Source organism: Phoenix dactylifera, unplaced genomic scaffold (assembly GCF_009389715.1).
Source record: "Phoenix dactylifera cultivar Barhee BC4 unplaced genomic scaffold, palm_55x_up_171113_PBpolish2nd_filt_p 001097F, whole genome shotgun sequence".
Classification (NCBI taxonomy): Eukaryota; Viridiplantae; Streptophyta; class Magnoliopsida; order Arecales; family Arecaceae; genus Phoenix; species Phoenix dactylifera.
The window spans coordinates 86,290-106,360 of NW_024068443.1; the positions used below are offsets into that span (position 1 = coordinate 86,290).

A 20,071-nucleotide genomic window follows, 5' to 3' on the forward strand; every position below is an offset into this window, starting at 1 on the left:
GCTAGCTTAATATTTTTTAACCACCCCTATAAAATATTAAATTACTTGGCAGTATAACATCAAGAAAAGTTGTTTTGATGCTCTATTAAGAGCATGAAAAATTTATGACTCCCTACCTTGGGGCGATACTCCCCTAAAATCGACGATGCTAGCTGGTGTAATGACAATAGGATGGGAATGGAAGAGAGGCAATAGAATTCCTATTCCACTATTTGAACAAAAGAAAAGCCAATTCCATTCTAATATCTAAATATTATATATCAAAATGGAATTAGTTCTACTTAAATTCTGAATGTACTATTGACTAATGATATGAGCTAACTTTTATGAAAACTCGATCATCATAATTTATCTTTTATTTTTTCATTTATATTATTTTTTTATTTTTTACATCATATTTGTATTTGTAATTTATATTTTTACTTCTTCTTTTCTATTTTATATCTATAATTAATATATTTTTTATTTATATTATTATTGTAATTAGTGTATGATAACCATATATTTATTTTCTATTTCATTTTTTTGTTTTTAGTTGTTTTCTTTTAATCTTGTTCCTAACTTTTATTTTTAGTAAATTATTTTTCATATTATTTTTACTTATACTTTTATTATACCATTCAGTTTCTATTTCAAACTTTTAGTTAAATTTTTTATTATAGCTTCATTTTATATTTTTTGGGATTTTAATGAGTTGTGGCATTACTTTTTATTCTTTGCTATACATATATATTTACTTTTGTGTGTTATCATTATTTTTATATATTTACTAAGTTTAGTTTAAAGAGTGGAATCACAATTTGTTAAATTAGAAGAATGGTATATTCAAAGAAAATGTGATTCCATTATCATTGCCCAGACGAAATATAGAAATAGGGTTAGAATTGGAATTTCTTTTTTCTTCTAGCCCTTATTACTTTGATAAAATATTAGAGTGTAATAAAAGTGGAAAAAATAGTGTAATGTTTAAGAAGGGGGCTAGATTTATCGGCCTAAGGAGAAAAATGTATGACACCTAGGGTGTCTCATGAATGCGCTCGATCCAAGGAGAAAAATATATAATACCTAGGGTGTCTCATGAATGCACTCGATTAAAGAAATTCTCAACCAATATTGGAGCCTTGTATAATGGTTTTGCTCATCTACTTGGTATGAGTTATCCACGCTTCATTCCTTCAAAATAAGCTGCTTTATAAATTGGTTCAATTTTAAACGCAAAACCTTTATATATTCATTATGTTATAAATAAAAAAAAGGATATTATTTTTTATAAAAAATTAAATATAGTAATGGAGATTGGAGACTCTGCTAGCACATGACATAATCATGATATCGAAAAAAGTTGTTCATCCAAAGAAAAAAATTGCTCTACTCTATACTATCCTAGGGATTATTGTGCCACTTTATAGATAATTGAGCATGATAATTAGTACTATTAACTTTCTATTATTAGTTGTCTCTATAAGTTTCTCAGTTTTCTATCTCAATTAGGTTAAATCAATATGTTCATCTTAACCTATGCATTCTTGATAGTTCTATCTTTTTGCCTCCAAAGAGGGTAAACTCCCCAAGCAACAGCACAACTTTGAAAGGAATGTAAGGATTTCATATTCAATCTGAAAGTACTTGTGTTTTCTAATCTTAGCTTGGTTCATTTGGGTAGTTAAGAACATCAAGATTAAAAAAAAAACATCAAAAATTGTTGGAAGTACTACTAGTTTCTTTATAGTATGGCAATTTGGTTTACGTTGGCATAATATGTCAAATATTTTCGAACAATATCTATATTGAGACACTAAAGAAAAATAATATAAAAAAATAGGTAAAAAAATTAATTGCCATGCATGCAAAATCTTTTACTTCCATTTATCACAAAAAATCACAGCAATCTATACGTCCTTCACATATATAAAAGCTATTTATCTATTTCCATTTATCACAAAAAATCACAGCCATCTATACGTCCTTCACATATATAAAAACTTTAATCTATTAAAAATGTGACCCAACCTGATCCGAGTTAGGGGCCCCTCAGTCAGGTTCGGTGTTTCGGATTAATAAGCTTACTCGTGTCCATTTATGGAACTTAAAACGGTCCGATTTTCGTTCCTTGCTAATTCTCACCCCCTCTTTTCCCTCTTGAAACCAATTTAAATTTCAAAACCCTAAAGCAGTAAATCCCCCTCGTCCTCTTTTCTCTTCCTCAATTCCCATTCCCGAACCCTAATCCTGCTGAGATCGCTGGGTCTGGTTCGCGATCAGGTCTCCAATTCCGGAATTGCGTCTCTTCTTTCTCTCTCGCGACCCCTCTCCATTGCTTGATCTATGAAACGCTCCAGGTGCCGAGTGATCAAAGAGGTTTTAGGATTCTTAGAGGCCGCTCTCATGGGTTGCTTCTTCGCGTGCTTTAGGATTAAAGACGATGATGATCGGAAGAAGACTCGTTTGTCTGCCAGTTCGATCCCCTTTAAGAATAGGGTAAGAGAGAATCTTCCGTTTGGATTGCGTGATTGTCTCTTCCTTGATGAATCAATTATTTGATCCATTTCTATGTTTGGATTATCCAGGATCCTTTGATTTCAAAGAATCACCTTGATTCTGTGCCACCGTTCGAAGGTAAAGATCTGATCTTGGAACCTATGAGTTTCGATTTATGTGGAAATATAATTGTTGATTTCTGATATTAGAACTGAGTCTTTCTTTTCTTCCTGTTTTTCTTATAAATTTTCGAAGAGAGAGGTTCTGCATGTGGGCAAGCATTGCGTCCATGTTCACAAGAAGATTTTGATAAAGATAACATAAGCAGGGATCTTGAGCATGAGGTGCGCATGGTTTTATTCAATTTCCAAGAATCATAGCTTATTGTATTGACCATCTTTTTATTTTATCTTGGTTTTATTTTGTTTTTTGACAAAAATTCTCTTTATGTTCTAAATATCAGTGAATTTTGTTATGATTTATTATTACCAGCTCGGCAAGTTGGCGCCCTCTGTTGTTTATTGATTTCAATTTGATGTTTCCAAGTAATTTATGCTTGTATTTTGCTATATTGTCAGAAAATATTTGTATTTCCATTTGTGATTATTGGACTCTGGTTACTTTCTTGTAGTATGGTGCTTTATATGTTTTTCTGTCATTGCCGATCGTTGTCTAACTAACATCCTTCTCCTTGTATTTGTTTAGGTTATACCCTAATCCAAGATAATCATCGCGTTCACCTTTCTGCTTCATCTTGGATGTTACATGGTGGTCTAATTTGATCTTTCAGTTTGTTGCAAGTATTTTGATGGCCTTCAGAACCAACCAGTCTTTCCAAAAATACTGAACATTACACCCCCTGTCCCTCATGTCCTGTTCCCCTTTTATCCAGTAGGACCTAGTTTCAGCTAAAGCATGTCTCTTCTGAATCTGTTGGTCACTGATTGCCCCTTCACTGGGTCAATTTCCTCATGAATAATTCCAATTTTCAATGAGAATTCGCTGGTTTCCTGCTCTGACATAATTGTTTTGCCTCACCACTTCACATTAGTTCCTTTTTTCATTTATCTACATTCCCCATCTCCTCAACACTTTTGAAGGGTGCTCTTTAAATTACTAAGTTGCTTGGATAATGCTGAGAGACTGAATTATCAAAAGGATTTTTTGATGATATAAACCTATTTGATATTTTAGATTATGAAAATGTTAATCAGACTCTTAGATCAGTCTATATTTTTCATTTTCAAAAATTTATCAGGGCCCAATATCTATGAGAATAGGACCATATCTGTCTCCTGAAATTTTCTCTATCCTTGATCATGGGCTGATAGGTTTTTCATTTGTTCCAAGTTTAGCTTCACCAATGCTTAAGTACTAAAGCATGATTCATCGACATTAATGGGATTCTAGATAAATCTTTTTTCATTTATGAGCTGTGGCTGAGCCATGCATATGATTGGGTTTTCATGTGGGACTTCTTTTTGGTTTTTGCATAACCTGTTATCACCAACTCTTGCTGCTCCATTTAATGGTATTTGCTTGCTCCAGCAGCCCACCTACTCCGTATGTGCCATTGTTGATAGCCTCATGACATAGCTTTTTAAGGTTCCTTCTCAGTAGCCATCCTTCCTTTTTATATATTTTACTTGGATAATTTCAAGATATTTATATTGCCCATAGGCGAGCACTTGTTTCAGTTTCCTTAAAGATGCCATAACTCTCCAATTTGACACTCATTGACTGGTCTGTATTTCATTCATAAGCATTAAAACGTGATCCATACCTATCTCCTAGGATTTTCTCCATCTTGCGCATTTTCTCCCTCCTTGGTTCTTTGTGGAGTCTAGCTTTAAATTCAGGTCCATCAATTTTGTTGATGTACTAGAAGGTGAGTCACATGCACTAATTAATACACAAGGAAGACTGCCTGGAAGCTAAGGGACAATGGTCCCGTGCTAGAAAAGAATGGGCAGGTAGGTAGTGAAGAAGAAAATGCCAAAGTCTGGATGGTGGTCCAATTTTTATGAAGAGAGTGTGTCACTGGCTGAAGGATGTGTTGGACTAAAGCATTTGTGAGAAGTGGAGGGTCAGCAGGTCACGATTGTATGGTTCACATGAATCTGTATCCTAGTTAAAGGTGGTCATTCGTACTGCAGGAAGGGTCTATTTGATAGCAAGAGGGCATTAAGGTGCACTAGGAGCTAAAGATGGTTGAAACTCAAGATTAATGCACACAAAAGCAAATAATTGATTCTGAAATGAGGTAGTCTTACTTGTAAGAAAGGATTACGGAGAACTACAAATGCTAATCTTGTGACTCACTGATATTGGTGATTTCCTAGCAAGGTTTTGGATTTCATGTGAGCCCCACAAGTGAGACAGAAGAAAGAAGTTTGAAAACTTAGAAATGGTAGATTATAAAGAAATGGATATAAATGCTATAAGAGAAGAGGGTTGAAACATGTGTAAAGCAGGGATTAAACTAAGCAGGAAATATTGTTAATTTTATTGTTCGTGATTAAAGCAAAAATGGAGAAAGAGGCCAGAAAATTGAGAAAAAAAAAGCATAAGCTGACCAAAGCGAGAAACTTATAAGCCTAATATTGCGGAAGGACAAGGAAGAAGCAGAATCTTGGAGCCTCACTGGAACAGATGAAAGCAGATGGAAATATTTATGATTTGAAACAAATCAAATCTGTCTAGGAAATGGCCAATCAACAATAAAAAGCTTTCTGCTCTTTTGTGGCACCATGGGGACCTCCAAGACTACCAAACAGGTGAAGGGAAAGGTAATGTTTCTATTGGTGGCCACAGGTCATTTGGTTGTCAGAGGGAGAGCAATTTGAAAATATACCTATAATTGCAGCTGATTAAAATATCATTTCAAAGAGATGGGTTACAAAAGTTGTCTGGCTACTCGCAACAATGTTATGGAGACAGTGCAATGAAGATTTCGGACAACAATATAGTGAATCTTTTAGTCACAGTGATTTAATTAAGATTCTATATGATTAGTTCAATCTTCGATGATAAATTTTCAAAGTGTCTACGGTGGTCCTACAATAACGTTTTTGGGCTTTGGTGGTATGAAAAGTGAAAATCAATGTTTGGATTCGGTTCGTTCATCAGTGCATATAGACTATATTGACTGACGAACAATCAATAAGCATATTTGTATTAGTGATGCACTCTATTACCTATTGTACCAATTCATATATTGCGTGCATATACTAAGCCTGTACATTGTTATTTCCTTAAGTGGAGCTATATGGGATTATTTTAATGGGCTTTCATCATTATAAGTGAATGTGATTTGGGCTTTGGTCCTACAATGATGTTTTTGGGCTTTGGTGATATGAAAAGTGAAAATCAATGTTTGGATTCAGTTCGTTCATCAGTGCATATAGACTATAATGGCTGACGAACAATCAATAAGCATATTTGTATTAGTGATGCACTCTATTACCTATTGTACCAAATCATATATTGCGTGTATATACGAAGCCTGTACATTGTTATTTCCTTTAAGTGGAGCTATGTGGGATTATTTTAATGGGGTTTCATCATTATAAGTGAATGTGATTTGGGGATGACCTTATGAGATTGTCCATTCAATTCAATAGTTGCTCAGTTTTACCACTATTTCTTTTCGTTCATTCGGATGTACTCTTCTCATTCTGGATGTCATTAACATGTACAAGAGAAGTGTGGATGACAGGTGAGTATGTGAATAGTTCTTTCCCCCCTTCATCCCGTTGTTTTGAAGACTGCATCCCTTTAAAGTGCATCTGCCATACTTTTTTTTTGAATAGGCAAATATTCAGTTGTCTTCATGTGATGGATGCAAAAGAAGATTGTTGGCTTGCACTTACCACGAAACAAAGCCAAATTTTTCAGTTTCAATGAAGAAAGTTTGTGACATGAATCCCATTGTTCTGAAATTATGTTTGTTACCAAGAGAATAAATAAAAAATTAGACAACCATTGGGCATTCTGCAGCCTGAATGAAGATGTATTACACCACTGTCCATATGGGTTTTCCTATTCTCTGCTAGAGCATTTCCCTTTCTGGGTTCTTTAATAAGCCTTTGCAGTATTATTCTACAAAATATCTATTTATTCATGATTTTTTTGTGGATCTTATACATTTGGGTGTTACTTGGTATTTTTTATCCTTTAATATATCTTTTGAATATTTCTCTCCATTTATCTTAAAAGATTGGTTTAAGTGTTATGATATTCATATTTGTGAATGTTGATATCCAAAGAATTGAATTGCTGATTTATTTATTGAGCAGGCCAAATACCTGAAGTCATGTGGTTCACTACCTGAAACTCCTGCTGAAATCCGGAGAGCATCAGGGAAAATAAATGTTCAAACTCCTAAAGAGGATGGTGAACATCCGGATTTCCATTCATGGCTTCCTGTAGCATCGTGTAAGAAACTTCAATGGGATGAACAATTGAATCCAATTTCAGATGCTCCAATCCAAGTGGATAATAATTCGGATTTTCCAGAACACAAGTCTGGAGGGTAAATTTCTTGATTCTCTTCACATGTTTAAACAACCATAAAATCTTAGATGACAATCCTTGTTCATTGCAACCATAAAAAAATCATACTTATTATCCTATTTGATTTTTATGCAGCTGTAACTCTGATGAACATCAAACTTTGACAAAGATTGTGCAGTGTGAGGAGATTAAGCACGTTTCTACAGTTGAGTCAGTGGTTGAATCAGCTATATTGGATATTTCTCCATCTAAAGGTGACAAGGTTCCAGTTCTTGGTTTTAAAGATTCAACTCATTCAACTCCATTGACGTTAACTGAAGAAATGCAGACTCCTGGAACAGTTTATCCAACTAACCAGGAGAATCTCAGAGCTGGGAGGAATGGTGGGATTCAAACACAGTATGTGTATCCTGTTTTAAAGCCCGTGGAGAACTTACCTCACTTGAAGGCACTGAGGCAAGATGCTTGTCTTATTCGATCAGCTAATCATTCTGAGCAAGAAAAGGAAACTTTCAGTCCAGATTCTAGAGGGAGAACACAGCAGATTTCATTCACTCCAGCTCATGAGGATTCAAAATTGTTAGACTCTCCAAGCTTCTCATCTCCAAATAACAAGATAAGCCAAGACCAATATACAATCTCTAGGGAGGAATCTGTCCATTGTAAAAGTCTGAGTAGCTTGAACCCACCTTTCAACAGCCGAAAACATCTGAACTCCAATGCCGATACTCCAAAGCTTGTTGTTTCAAGTTTATCTCAATGGCTGAAGCCTCCACTTCCAAAGGATGAGATAAGGAACATTAAGAATATTACAAAGGAACAACCTTGTTCTGAAAAAAGTTCCGATGTAGACAGGCCTATTATTGGAATTGTTGCTTCACACTGGAATCCTGATGAGCTTTCTCGTATCTCGCCCAGGTGGTGGGATGGAAATGGAATTCCAAATACAACCACCAAGTATAAGGAGGTATACTTTTCTATGTCCTCATGTTTCTCTTCATGGTGATGCAGAGTTTAATAGTGAATTCCTTATCAGGATCGAAAGGTTAGTTGGCATGCTACACCTTTTGAAGAAAGGTTAGAGAAGGCTTTATCAGATGAGAAGCTTCTCCCTAAAAGGTCTGTTTCTCCTGTTAATTTCACACTGAATTCATGTAACATATGCTCCACTACCATAAAGGTCCCATGATTTTTGCTATTTCAGTTTATTTTACTTTAAGTTTCTGATTTTCAGGAACCTTCTCAATGGAAGACCAATTGTGTTCGAGGATGACGGCGAGGAAAAGAATAAAGCAGCTTTCTAAGAAAGCTTAATTACTCACAAATGCTTCTTAGGATTTATTTTGCATGGCAAGTTAGCCATTGAGTATACACCTTGCTTAAAAGCATTGTTATGTTGTTCTATTGATGGTTTGCCCCCTGTGCATGCCTGTCATTCTCTGGACTGCTGCTCATTGAGTGGTGAGGTTGCTGCCTGGAATGTATAAAAGAACCTTCTTTTTTGAACGGTTAAATGAATAGTTGTCTATATTTTTCAAGTTTCTATACTGTTCTATTTATTATTTTCATTCTGGGTCTGGAGAATTCCAATAGTTGATTGCTTTGTCTATGGGGATTGCATTTGCTGACAGGCATATAAAAAATAATGGACTATAGGGTCCTGACTTCATATTTGCTCCCTTAATGATTTTTCCTCAGAACAGTTGCCTATAGCACCCATTATTTTCAGAAGAAAAAAACCTCTCCATTGTTTTCGATTTTTAAACCAAGGTATGTGTACTTGATTACTAGTTCTTGGGAGAAAATCAATTGGCTTTCTCAATTGCATGATGAAGTTATCTGTGAGACTGATTGGATGTAACAATCTAGGACCTTATTAAAAAAAGACTAATTAGAAGATATTATTTGGGTTCCTTAATCTTATATAATTGCCTAAGATCTATTCAGTGAATAATCAATGTGGGACTAAACATACACCCGCACGGGTCTTCACTTGCTCCCCCCATTTAAGACTTTAGGTTCTTGTCAGGCTAAGAGTTCAAATTCATTCAAATCTAATCACAAGCATCATAATCGGCCTATGGTTAGCCTCAATGGATTCGTGCTGCAATGTCTCTAATCCACATAAGTTATGGATCGGATCTGGTTTGATACCATAATAATTGTTACACCCTCGATTCGAGAGCGTGAGTTGGGGGATGCAGCAACCGCCGCACACTTATAGGGAGCTCTCTCCACAAGCATGCAAGGCATCCCAACATGATATCATAAATATGCAGCGGAATAATTTAAACTAATAATATGCAATTTTTATTTTATTAACTAACTCAACTTACAATGTTTCACAATTCTAATATTAGTCTAAGATAATATATCAATTTAAATAAACTCAGATCTAAGATAACTTGTGTCAGTTCTTCTAGTCGCTCTCTTATATTTAAAAACTCTGGATCGAGCTAATTCTTTGAATCTATAAAAATAGTAAAAAAATATATAATGAATTAGACAGCCCTATAAGTAAAGATCTGTCTTTTCTAGATTCTTCATTTATGTAATATTATCTTTACATCGAATAAATTGTTGATGGATTTATATGTGATTTGTAAATTTTATGAAATGGTGATTTGAATGAAAAATAGATATGTAAATTAGAATAATATTTGTCAGATTATTGTTGAATAATGTACTGTTCTTACATCGTTTATGCATGTTTCGATTAGATTATTATATATCTATTATTTTATGAAAAGAGTTTGCATGTGTATCAAATTTAAACTCTCAGTCTGACTATGTTTTGAACATTGCCAATTGGAGGTTATGTATTAACACTTTGACTATTATTATTTCTGAAACCACCACAGATATAGATGTGGCATTCTGGCCCACTCCGTAGGATATAAATGCAGTATTCTAGCCCACTATGTAGGGTATAAATGTGGTTCTGTTTCTAGCCTAGCTATAGGGTCTAAGTGTGTTCATAGTTAAAGGCAAGAGACTTGAATGTGATTTGTTTCAAATTAGATTTATAATTACGTATACAAATATTTGAAATATGTAGATTTTTAATAGGTTTATATTTTGAAATAGAATTGATTATGTCTTTATATTGATTCATCATAATTTGTATTTATATTTTATGTTATTATATAAATTGTCTAATTAAGGTATTCATTACTTATTAGGTTGTTTAGCTTATTATATGAATTTTTACATTTTTATAGATTCAGAGAATTAGCTTAACTCGAAAATTTATCATAGGAGAGTGATTAGAGATTTTTTTTTTGCTGAAAACGGGTGCTTCATACAGTACGGGTACGAATACACCCAATAAGATCAAACAATACCTCACGGAGTGTCAATGGTAGCTCCGCCTCCCCCGACCAGAGGGCATACCCCGAGTGGTGGGCCGCATGGGCAGCCACCCAATCGGCTGCCCCATTGGCCTCCTTGAATACATGCTTGGCCATAATGGCCCCCCTCACTCATCATCACAATATCGCGAATCAAGGGATGGTCTGTGCCCTCACCCCCCAATCCCCTCTGAATCCACCGGACGATAGTGGCCGAGTCACCCTCCAAAATAATCGAGCTGGCCAGCAGTACTACCTGCGCATGTCGAAGGCCTGCCCAGGCTGCACGCAGCTCTGCTCCAGGAACCGATATATCAAACAACTGACAGCCACCTGCAGCCACTACCCTGGAATGCGGGCCCCGTATGACAAAGCCTGCACCGCCTCGCGTGCCGCCATCCAAAACCGACCCATCGAAGTTGACCTTGAGGAAGCTCGAGGGTGGGGGCTCCCAGGTGAAAAACACCAACTGAGAAACTGCCGAAGCAGGGGGGAACCCCAGGTGTCCCGAGCTGTCAAAGGTCTGTCTGTATGAGGAGTGGGTCTGATCTCCGAGGCCTGTGCTCGAGCAAGCTCTGCTGCAAACCTCGGTGACACCCTGCGCTCACCAAGAGTGCGGGCATTCCTTGCCAGCCAGATCTGGAGTGCTGTGCAAGTAGCTCTAATGCCCTCCTCGCGGGTCCGTAAACTGGCTAACCACTGCCGTATCGCGCTGAGAAACTGTAGCCGCTCACTCCGGGCCCCCTGCGGGATCCCAGCACACTGCCATGTCGACCTCGCCCATGTACACTGGAAGAGCACGTGGTCCACTGACTCCTTAGCTCCGCACGTCCCGCACTCAGCCGGGACCCCCCAACCTCGCCTGCTCAGCTTTGCTCTCGTAGGAAGTCGGTTCCAGAACACCTTCCATAGAAAGAGAGCTACCCTCGGGTGAAGTCCGGACCTCCAAATCCAAGTGCAATCCGGCCCCAGCTCGTACCCTGGCTGAACGGCGCGCGTGAGGTCTCCCAGCCTGACACTGGCCCGGCTCGAGGTGCCCCACACCCTGACATCTGGCCCCCTGCATCTTGGTAACGGGAGGGATCGAATCCTCGCAGCTAGGTGTACCCCGAAAAATAGCCTGAGTCTGGCCTCATCCCATACTGCCCCTCCTGGTGCAAGGAGGTCGCACACCCGTAGCCCCTCAACTGCCTCTGTGTCAAACATAGTCAACCAACAGCTCAGGGACAAGGAGTCCACCCATGAGTTGCTGGTCACATCAATACTCTGGCCGTCGCCAATCAAAACCCTGATGTGTGCCGATACTGACGGCAGGTACCTCCCGATCTCACGCCACATGAAGGAGACTCATCGACCCCTCTATGCCACCCCTGAAGCCCCTCGGCCATATCTGGCTGCCATCAGCTGACTCCAGAGGCCGTGTGGCTCTAATATGAACTGAGCCGCATGCCGAGCGATGAATGCCTCGCGCCTCTCAATAAGGGACTGCACTCCCAGATCACCCTCACTAGTGGGACGACAAACCTGCTCCTAAGCTACCAGGTGCACTCCGTGACCTCCACCGTATGACCCCCACAGGAAGTTCCGAAGAAGGCGCTCGATCCTTAATAGGATCGTCTTGGGAACCACTGTGTTGGCCATGAGATACACCGATATAGATCCCAGCACTGCCCTGACCAGTGTCACTCTCCCCATCATGGATAAGGAGGACGCCCTCCATCCCTCCAGCCTGCTCTGGACCCGCTGCACCAAACCGGAGCACTCTGCCACTCGTAGCCTCCAGCCAGTAATAGGCACGCCTAGGTAGGTAAGCGTCCCTTCCTGCTCCGGTATCTGGAGGATCCCTCTGATCTCCTGTCTGACTCCGCTCTCTGTGCTGGGGCTGAAAGAGATGGTAGATTTGAAAAAATTCACTCTCTGGCCGGACGCCGCGCAGTAGGCCGCCACCACCCTGTGAAGGACCCGAGCCTCTGTAGTCCGTGCCCTGGCCGGAAGAAGACAATCGTCAGCAAAAAGTAAATGGGTGATAGGGCGACCCCCGTGGCTGGGGTATAGGCCTCCAGCTCCCGGCTGGCGCACACTCTCTGCAAAGACCGAGATAAAATATCAGCACAGATAATAAACAAGTAAAGGGATAAGGGACATCCCTGCCGTAGCCCTATGGAGGACTCGAAGTAAGGTGATGGTGTGCCGTTGACCAAGATTGAAAACTTTGGCCCCCGAACACACCCCATAACCCAGCCGATCCACTGCCTGGGGAAAACGTATGCCTCCAACGCCCGCTGAAGAAAGCTCCACCTGATCCTGTCGTAAGCCCGCTCCATATCCAGCTTGACTGCCATCAGGCTGTGCCGCTTCGATGCTCGTCGGAGATCCCACATCATTTCCTGGGCCAACATAACATTATGGGAAATATTTCTGCCGGCCACAAAGGCCCCCTGCTCCTGGCTAATGATACCAGGCGGGAGGGGCTTCATTCTGCCCACCATAATTCTTGCCACAACCTTGTATAGGGTTGTGCACAAGCTGATGGGCCTAAAGTGACAAGGTTCAGCCGCATTTTGGCGTTTAGGTATTAGCATGATGAAGGTGGCCTTCCAGTCCTCAGGCATAGCTGCCTGGGCAAAAAAATACTGGATAGCCTCCACCACCGCTAGTCGGATAATACCCCAATACTGCCGAAAGAAGAAGGGGGGAAACCATCAGGTCCTGGGGCCTTGTCTGCGGCCAAGGCCCATACTGCCTCCTGTACCTCCTGTGCCGACACCGGCCGGGTCAGGGATACACTCTCAGCATCACAAATACCCACGTCCGCCGTCAGAGGGGGGTCCCCATCACTGGCCTCCTCATCCTCCATCCATCTAGTACGAAAAAAATCGAGTAAGACCTGTCGGATGGCAGGCTCACCATCCACTCGATGTCCAGACCCAGCTCGCAGAGAGTGGATCATGCTCCTCTATCTCCGGATAACCGTCGACCGATGAAAGAACCTGGTGTTACGATCACCTTCGCTTACCCACTGCACCCGAGATTTCTGTCGTCAAAATATCTCATGCTGTCGTAGTAGCGAGTGGTGAGTCGCAAGAAGTCCCCGGAGATTGGCCATATCGTCCTCCGGAAGCACGCCTCCTAAGTCTTCCTTCCTCTGCAGCTCAGCGATCGAAGTCTCAACCCCCTCCAGTCGCCGGAAGATATTGCCCACAACCTCACGGTTCCATCGGCGAAGGCGCCGTTTAGTCAGCTCAAGTTTGCGTGAGACCCGTTGCATGGCATCGCCGTGCACCGGGGCCCGCCACGCGTCGCGAACAATATCTCAGGACTGGGGGTACGACAGCCAAACCTTCTCAAAGCGGAAGGGGCTGCGGTGCGTAGGACCTGATGAGGTGGACAGTAGCAGTGGGCAGTGGTCCGAGGCAATCCGAGGCAAGTGACTAACCCGGCCTGTAGGGAAATAGAGGATCCAATCAGGGGACGCAAGGGCCCTATCTAATCGCTTCTAAATCCTAGCACTGCCCAACTGATTATTGCACCAGGTAAACTGTGGTCCCGTGAAACCCAAGTCTACCAGGCCGTTCCGCGACACAAAATCCCGAAACTCTCTCCTGTCCACTCGATCTGTGAAGACAGCGCCCCCCCGCTTCTCATCCTCACTCTGGATACAGTTGAAATCACCGATCGCTACCACCGGGATGCCCTGGGCGGTCAGTTTGGTGATCTCCTGCCAGAGGACTCTCCTGGCCCGGTGGTCCGTACTAGCATACACACCACACAGTACCCATGGAGCAGCGTCGGGTCGTGATACGATCATGATTACTTATTGGGAGCAGTTATGGAAAACATCGACTGTCGCCACACCCCGCCTCCATAGAACCAAGATGCCTCCCGACAGCCCTTGGGAGTCGACTGCATAGGTCTCCCAATCCCTCTCCATGCGTCGTCTCAAGCGGCTAAGCCCGTCGCCAGATAATCGGGTCTCACATGGAAAACAGATCTCCGGACTATGGACCTGCACTAGTCGTTTGAAGGCAGACATGAAGGATGGCTTGGCCGCCCCCCTACAATTCCAAGCAAGTATCATCATGGGTCACAGTCCACATAGTCGGCCTCAGACTCATCCTCTCCCAAAGTCGCGGGGCCATCCTCAGGCTCGGCGCCCCGGCAGTCTCGCCCCTCCTCCTCGCCACCAGCTACGGATACGACCCCCATGACTGCTGCCCTGACACGCTGCACGGCAGTAGAATGGTCCGTACCCCCTCCTAATGGCGGTGCCTCGGCCATGCTCCCCTCCGCGTGTGGGGTGGGGTAGTCCCCCACCACGCACCTACCTGGGGTAGCGTCCTCCCGCACCCCCGCAGCCGGGGGGGTGGGCCAAAGCGGAAGACTCCATCCGGGCCACCTCCAGGGTCCACGAAAGCATCCCACAGTCGCGGCTCGCTCGGCGCACCCACCATGGGGTGGTCCTGGCCGTCGGCCTGCGGGAGCCCCAGACCCACCGCCAGCTCCTGGCGTGGTGGGCTAAACTGGAAGGGCCCTGCTGGTGCCCCAGGTCCCCCAGCCATGGTCAGCTCGTCCTGAGCCAAGGGAACTGGGTCAAGCAGATCCCCTGGACCCAAGGCTGGCTGGGCAGAGTCCCCTGGGCCCCCACCAGCCAGGCCCTGGGTCGCCTGGGCCCCCGGGCCAGCCCCAAGGCCCGGAGCCAACAGGGCCTGCGGCCCCATAGCGAGTTGGGCCCGCGGGCCCTGCCGTTCCAAGGAGCTCGCGCCCCGCTCACTGGAAGGGACCCCAGCAACGGGCGCGCCCTCAGCAATGGGCGCGCCCGCGACAGCGGGCGCGGACCCCGTGCGGGGCGCGCCAGCAGCCAGCAGCGCGCCACCTGCGCCTGGCGCGTCGTCGGGGAGCGGCGCGCCGTTGGCGCAGGGCGCGCCGATCAAGCGGGTCGGCCCACGGCCGCGGCGCCCAGCCAGCTGGGCCCGTGCGCGTTGGGCCTGCCCAATATTTTGGGTGGTCAGGCCTGGGCCCCCTTGTGGGCCAAGGCCCGCTGGGGGCCTGGGCCGTTTTTGAGTTTGGGCCCGGGCCACGACCGCCCCGCTGGGCCCAGGGTCGGCCCGCGGGAGGGCCAGGTCGACCGAGACGACCGGGTCGACCCGCCGGCTTGGCCCCGGGTCCCCCGGTTCGATCGAGTCGAGTTCTGGGTTGCCGACCAAGGCAACCCGGACAGGGCCTATTGGGGGGGCTGGGGCCGGCCTGTCCCCACCACTGGCCAACGGCGACCAGCGGCGCGCGACCTTCGTTGGCTTCTGGCAACCGTCGGTGTCCGCCGGTGACGCCGGCGAGGTCGGGCAGACCGCCGGGGGTGGCGACCGGGTCGATGACGACCCAAGCCCCTTATCGGGCCCGATCGTCTCCCCCGGTCGCGGCGGAGGGTTCTCCCATGGAACTCTCCGCCGTGTCGCCACCATCCAAGGGCCATAGACTGGCCCTTGGTTCTCCTCCTCAGTGGCCGGAGGCGTCTGGTCTGTCCCGCCCTCAGGGTCCATCGCCCCCGAGGACGAACCGCCCGCGGCTCGGCCAGTCGCCGGAAAACGGCAGGCGGCGGCGTCCGCATGACCCATGCGCCCACACCGGGGGCAGAGCGCCGGCACGTTTTCGAAGACGAAGGGCTGCCAGTGCACCTTCATCATTCCCTGGATCAAAACCCCCGGCAACAGGGGCGCCGTGGTGTCGATAGCCACCTTTACACGGGCAAAGCCCATTGCCCCCTGTTGCTCGGTGACCCCGTCCACCGCAATCGGCCGGCCCGCCTTAGCCGCAATGTGGAGGATGCTCGAGGTCGACCAATACTCCGGCGGAAGGCGGGGGAGGCGAAGCCAGACCAGCGCCGTCTTCACCGTGCCGGCGTCCGGCTCAAAATTCGGGACCCATGGGCTCATGGCGAGGAGCTGCCCCGCCACCATCCACGGGCCCTCGCTCAGGGCACGGTCCCGGTCCTCCGTCGACCGGAACCGGAGGGCGAGGTGGTCGTCCGCGAGCGGGACGGCCACCACGTCTTTCAATTTTGCCCGGGCGGCCACGTCTTTGGCCACCCACTCCGCCGGGATGCGGCGGCCGAAACTGCGCGCCACCAGTGCTCACCCCTCCCATTTCAGCCGGGCCGCCGCTATCGGCTCCTCCGGTAGTCGGAGGACGTCCGAGAAGCGGCGGCTCAGCCGCTCCACCTCCGCAGCCGTGGGCCATTGAGTAACCGACGGCCCCGGCCGTGACCAAGCACCGGAATTACCCCCGCGCCCAAAGCTGTTAGACTTACCCGGTCCTCTCGCCGCTCCCTCCGTCGTCTTCCCCATCGGCGCCTTCCCTTTGCGGTCCATGGAGTTTCCCCCAAACCGCCCGAAGGTCACCAGGAGCCGAGAACACTTGCCGAGCCAAGTTACTGTGCTTCACACCGCCCCGCCCACCCGCCGTGAATGTCACACCGGACGGCCGGAGCCTCGTCGGACGCCGATAGGACGCCGCCGACTAGCCGTTTGCTTTCTCACACTACGCTGGAGCTTCTCGCTCTAACTATCCGTTTGAAAGTATGCCTGATTCTTTAGAGAGAGAGAGAAGAGAAATTTTTTTGATATCTTTATTTAGAATAGATTTTATTTTAGATTGATGCAAGATTTTAAAATATTATCGATTTTGTAAGACTTTTAGCTCTATTATTTAATTAGAATTTAAATATTATTATTTAAATTATTTCTACTGTCTAATTATAATATTATGATGAGATGTCTTTCATGCTCGTGAGGAGAGTTTTCTATGAGTATGCGGTGGTTGCCACGACTCTCGGCTCGAGATCTCGGATCGGGGGAGTGACAATTATTATGGTATTATGGTATTAGAGCATAAGTGGATAAATCATAAGTTATAGAATCAGACATAGCATGAGTGTAGGTGGACAGATACTAGGAACATTGGGACGTTAGTTTATGATGATTATGATAATTTATTCTAAATACTTGTAATTAACTGGTAAGCTTATTATGGGTATGCTGCTATCTGATGAATATAAGTTAGGATGCTTCTACGTCGGATGAAAAAGACTATTAGTGGTATTACTGATAAAGCACCAAACAAGTAAGATGGTGGCACACCCCAGCAGGTCGGTGGCACCCCTTAGTAGGAGGGAGTCGTCGATCCTGTCAGGAATACTCAGATAGAACAATAAGAATCGGGCTTAGGTCAGGTTAAGGGGTATGATGCAAATGCAACAGCAGGTGCAGCTGCAGTTGCTCCATCAGCAACAAGTTCAACAACAACAAATGCAGTTGCACCATGCATAGCAATAGCAAGGATGAGGGGAGCAGTACGAGCAGTGTAGTAATATAGCTGAGTTCAAGAAGCTGACTCTTCCAGCTTTTAAGGGGACTACGGAACTTTTGGAAGCTGACATTTGGTTTACAGAGATGGAGACAACGTTCGTTGTTCAGAGATGCCGGGATGATGAAAAGATTCTTTATGCATCATACATGTTGCATGGTGAGGCATTCAATTGGTGGCAGATGCTGGAACATAAATATGAGCAAGATAGGGAGCCACTCACTTAGGAAAGATTCTGTGGAGCATTCTATGATAAATATTTTTCTCGGAGTGTAAGGATGCAGAAAGAGCAAGATTTTATTCATCTAAAATAAAGGAATATGACCGTTGCAGAATATGAAGCTAAATTTACTGAGCTAGCTAAATTTGTTCCAAGGTTAGTTAAGGATGAGCTAGATCGTGTGCATAAATTTGAGATAGGACTGAAGACCGAAATTAGAAAACAGATGGTATCTTATGAGTTGGCTACCTATGCAGCTGTGGTGAATAAAGCTTTAATATTTGAAAGGGAGGTTAATGAATAATAGGTGGAAAGGGCAAGAAATATAAAGAAGAGGAATAGATCGGATGAATTTCAAGGTCAGAGTGGTGGAAGCACTAGGGATTCAAATAAGAGATCAATAAGTGATAATGCTAGGTCGACAAATGGCGTCAAGTGTTCTAGATGTGGTAAAGCTCATGTCGACCAGGATTACCATTAGATGACCGGTGCTTTCTTTAGATGCAGTAAGATAGGTCATAAAATTGCTTCATGTCTACAAAGAAATGAGGATTAGTCTATCAAGATAGCTGAACAAAATAAAGATTAAAATTAGAAGCTCCAAACCCAAGAAAAGGGTTTATGTTATTAGGCAACAAGATGCACAAGCTATTGATGCGATAGTGACAGGTACTAATCTAATTCCAGTATTTATTCCTATATATTGTTTAATATGAGTATTACTCATATCTACTGCTTTTGTTAGATGACTTATTATGTTGCTAGGAAAAGATTAAGTGGTTGTATAACATTCTTTGATTAACTGTCAAAAAAAGAACATGAACTTTTAAATTTCGGAAGTGTTCACAAGGATTAAGATATAGCAATGCAGGTGCTAATAAGTAGGTAATTTTAGAAAAAAAACCTAGACCTGACATGAGTATGTTGAGGTTTAAATCAGAGTGGTGCAGCAGAAGCGTGGCGAATTGAATTATTTGACACTAGTAAGACAAGATGACTTTGATTTGAGAAGTATTATGACTTGCTTTGGAAGAAGTATCATCTACTCTTTGAACTATAGGTACAAAAACTTTGTGGACAAATTTTTTTTAGGGGGCGAGAAAGTTAAATCTGTGGACTAGGCCCGGTCCACTTAATCGGCCCAGCCATATTTGAGCCAACTTCACGTGTGATGCATGTGAGGATTAGAAGGAAGACTCTGACTAGGAATCTTCTTCCTCCCGATTGCAATGGTGATCGGAGTTCCATCGCCACCCAAAGAACAGCCGGATAAGGCCGAAATTATCTATTTAGAGATCTCCTTCCTCCTCCTTTAAGTTCACCCAAGATCAAAATACCAATCCAAAGCTTCTTTTTCGATCATCTTCCTCGATTTGTCACCGAAAGGAGTCACTAGACTACCTCACCGGACCGAGGTAGGCCTTTTTCTCTCTCTTTCTCTCCCCCTCTCTCTCTCGTGGTCTGTTAACTGTGAACCACTCTGATTTGGGCCGATAAATCGTCAAGAAACCGTCCAAAATAGAGTGCCCAGTTTCGGCCCCTTTTTCTTTCGAGTTTCGCTGCCGTCGGCCACCGTTGCCGACAATGACTGCGGCTGAGAGCCACTATGTCCACCATCGCTCGGGCCTGAGCCACCATTGGCTGCCCAGCGAATCTAACCGAAAAGGAGAGAGAACTCTTCCTATTTTTGAAAAGAAGAGAGTCTCTCTCTTTTTTCTCTCTCCTCTCTCTTTCTCTTTTCTCCCTCTCTTATTTTTCTCTCTACTAAACTTTTTCTCTCTATCTGAACTTTCTCTCTCTTCTTTCTCTCTCCTCTCTCCTCTCTCCTCTCCTCGACTTTATCTTTCTCTCTCTATATGGACTTTTTCTCTCTTCTTTCTCTCTCCTCTCTCCTTTTTCTACTTGAATTTCTTTTCTAGAGTTGATGAGACCCTGTAAGTACGATTCTTAGTGATTTCTAGATTGACCTGGGTAAAGAATTCTAATCTAGAGTCGTCGGGCATCGTGCCAGCCCTCACCTTGGTTCTTGCCAAATACTGTTAGATTTAGTTACCTCCAATCTATATTAAACCATCTGTAAGTTAGTTTGAATATGATCAGATGAGTTTTGCCTTGATTAGACCAATCGGGATGTTGGGCACTCTCGCTT

General features: G+C 44.1%; 2 protein-coding genes across 2 annotated transcripts; one reads left to right on the forward strand and one right to left on the reverse strand.

The window, feature by feature from the left end:
• The first annotated feature begins 2,125 nt into the window (after window positions 1-2,125).
• LOC103697018 (protein JASON-like) lies at window positions 2,126-8,531 on the forward strand. The gene is made up of 7 exons (XM_008778778.4): window positions 2,126-2,478; window positions 2,568-2,616; window positions 2,734-2,822; window positions 6,777-7,012; window positions 7,129-7,960; window positions 8,030-8,112; window positions 8,228-8,531. The coding sequence occupies exons 1-7, from the start codon at window positions 2,326-2,328 to the stop codon at window positions 8,295-8,297; spliced, it is 1,512 nt and encodes a 503-aa protein (XP_008777000.1). The 5' UTR covers window positions 2,126-2,325; the 3' UTR covers window positions 8,298-8,531.
• A 5,889-nt stretch (window positions 8,532-14,420) lies between these two features.
• On the reverse strand, window positions 14,421-16,297 carry LOC120107971 (collagen alpha-1(III) chain-like). Its single transcript, XM_039121498.1, has 2 exons — window positions 14,669-16,297; window positions 14,421-14,567 (listed from the first exon to the last, which is right to left on the reverse strand). The coding sequence occupies exons 1-2, from the start codon at window positions 16,295-16,297 to the stop codon at window positions 14,421-14,423; spliced, it is 1,776 nt and encodes a 591-aa protein (XP_038977426.1).
• Between the last annotated feature and the right edge of the window lie 3,774 nt (window positions 16,298-20,071).

What these genes read in the sequence shown, in the direction of transcription:
- LOC120107971 (XM_039121498.1), bottom strand. Translation starts at nt 16,297, where the DNA reads ATGGTGGCGGGGCAGCTCCTCGCCATGAGCCCATGGGTCCCGAATTTT. An exon ending in GCGGGAGGACGCTACCCCAG is followed by an intron (nt 14,568 to 14,668) that starts GTAGGTGCGTGG and finishes ACTGCCGTGCAG; the next exon opens with CGTGTCAGGGCAGCAGTCAT.
- LOC103697018 (XM_008778778.4), top strand. Translation starts at nt 2,326, where the DNA reads ATGAAACGCTCCAGGTGCCGAGTGATCAAAGAGGTTTTAGGATTCTTA. An exon ending in GCAGGGATCTTGAGCATGAG is followed by an intron (nt 2,823 to 6,776) that starts GTGCGCATGGTT and finishes TTTATTGAGCAG; the next exon opens with GCCAAATACCTGAAGTCATG. An exon ending in GAGAAGCTTCTCCCTAAAAG is followed by an intron (nt 8,113 to 8,227) that starts GTCTGTTTCTCC and finishes TCTGATTTTCAG; the next exon opens with GAACCTTCTCAATGGAAGAC.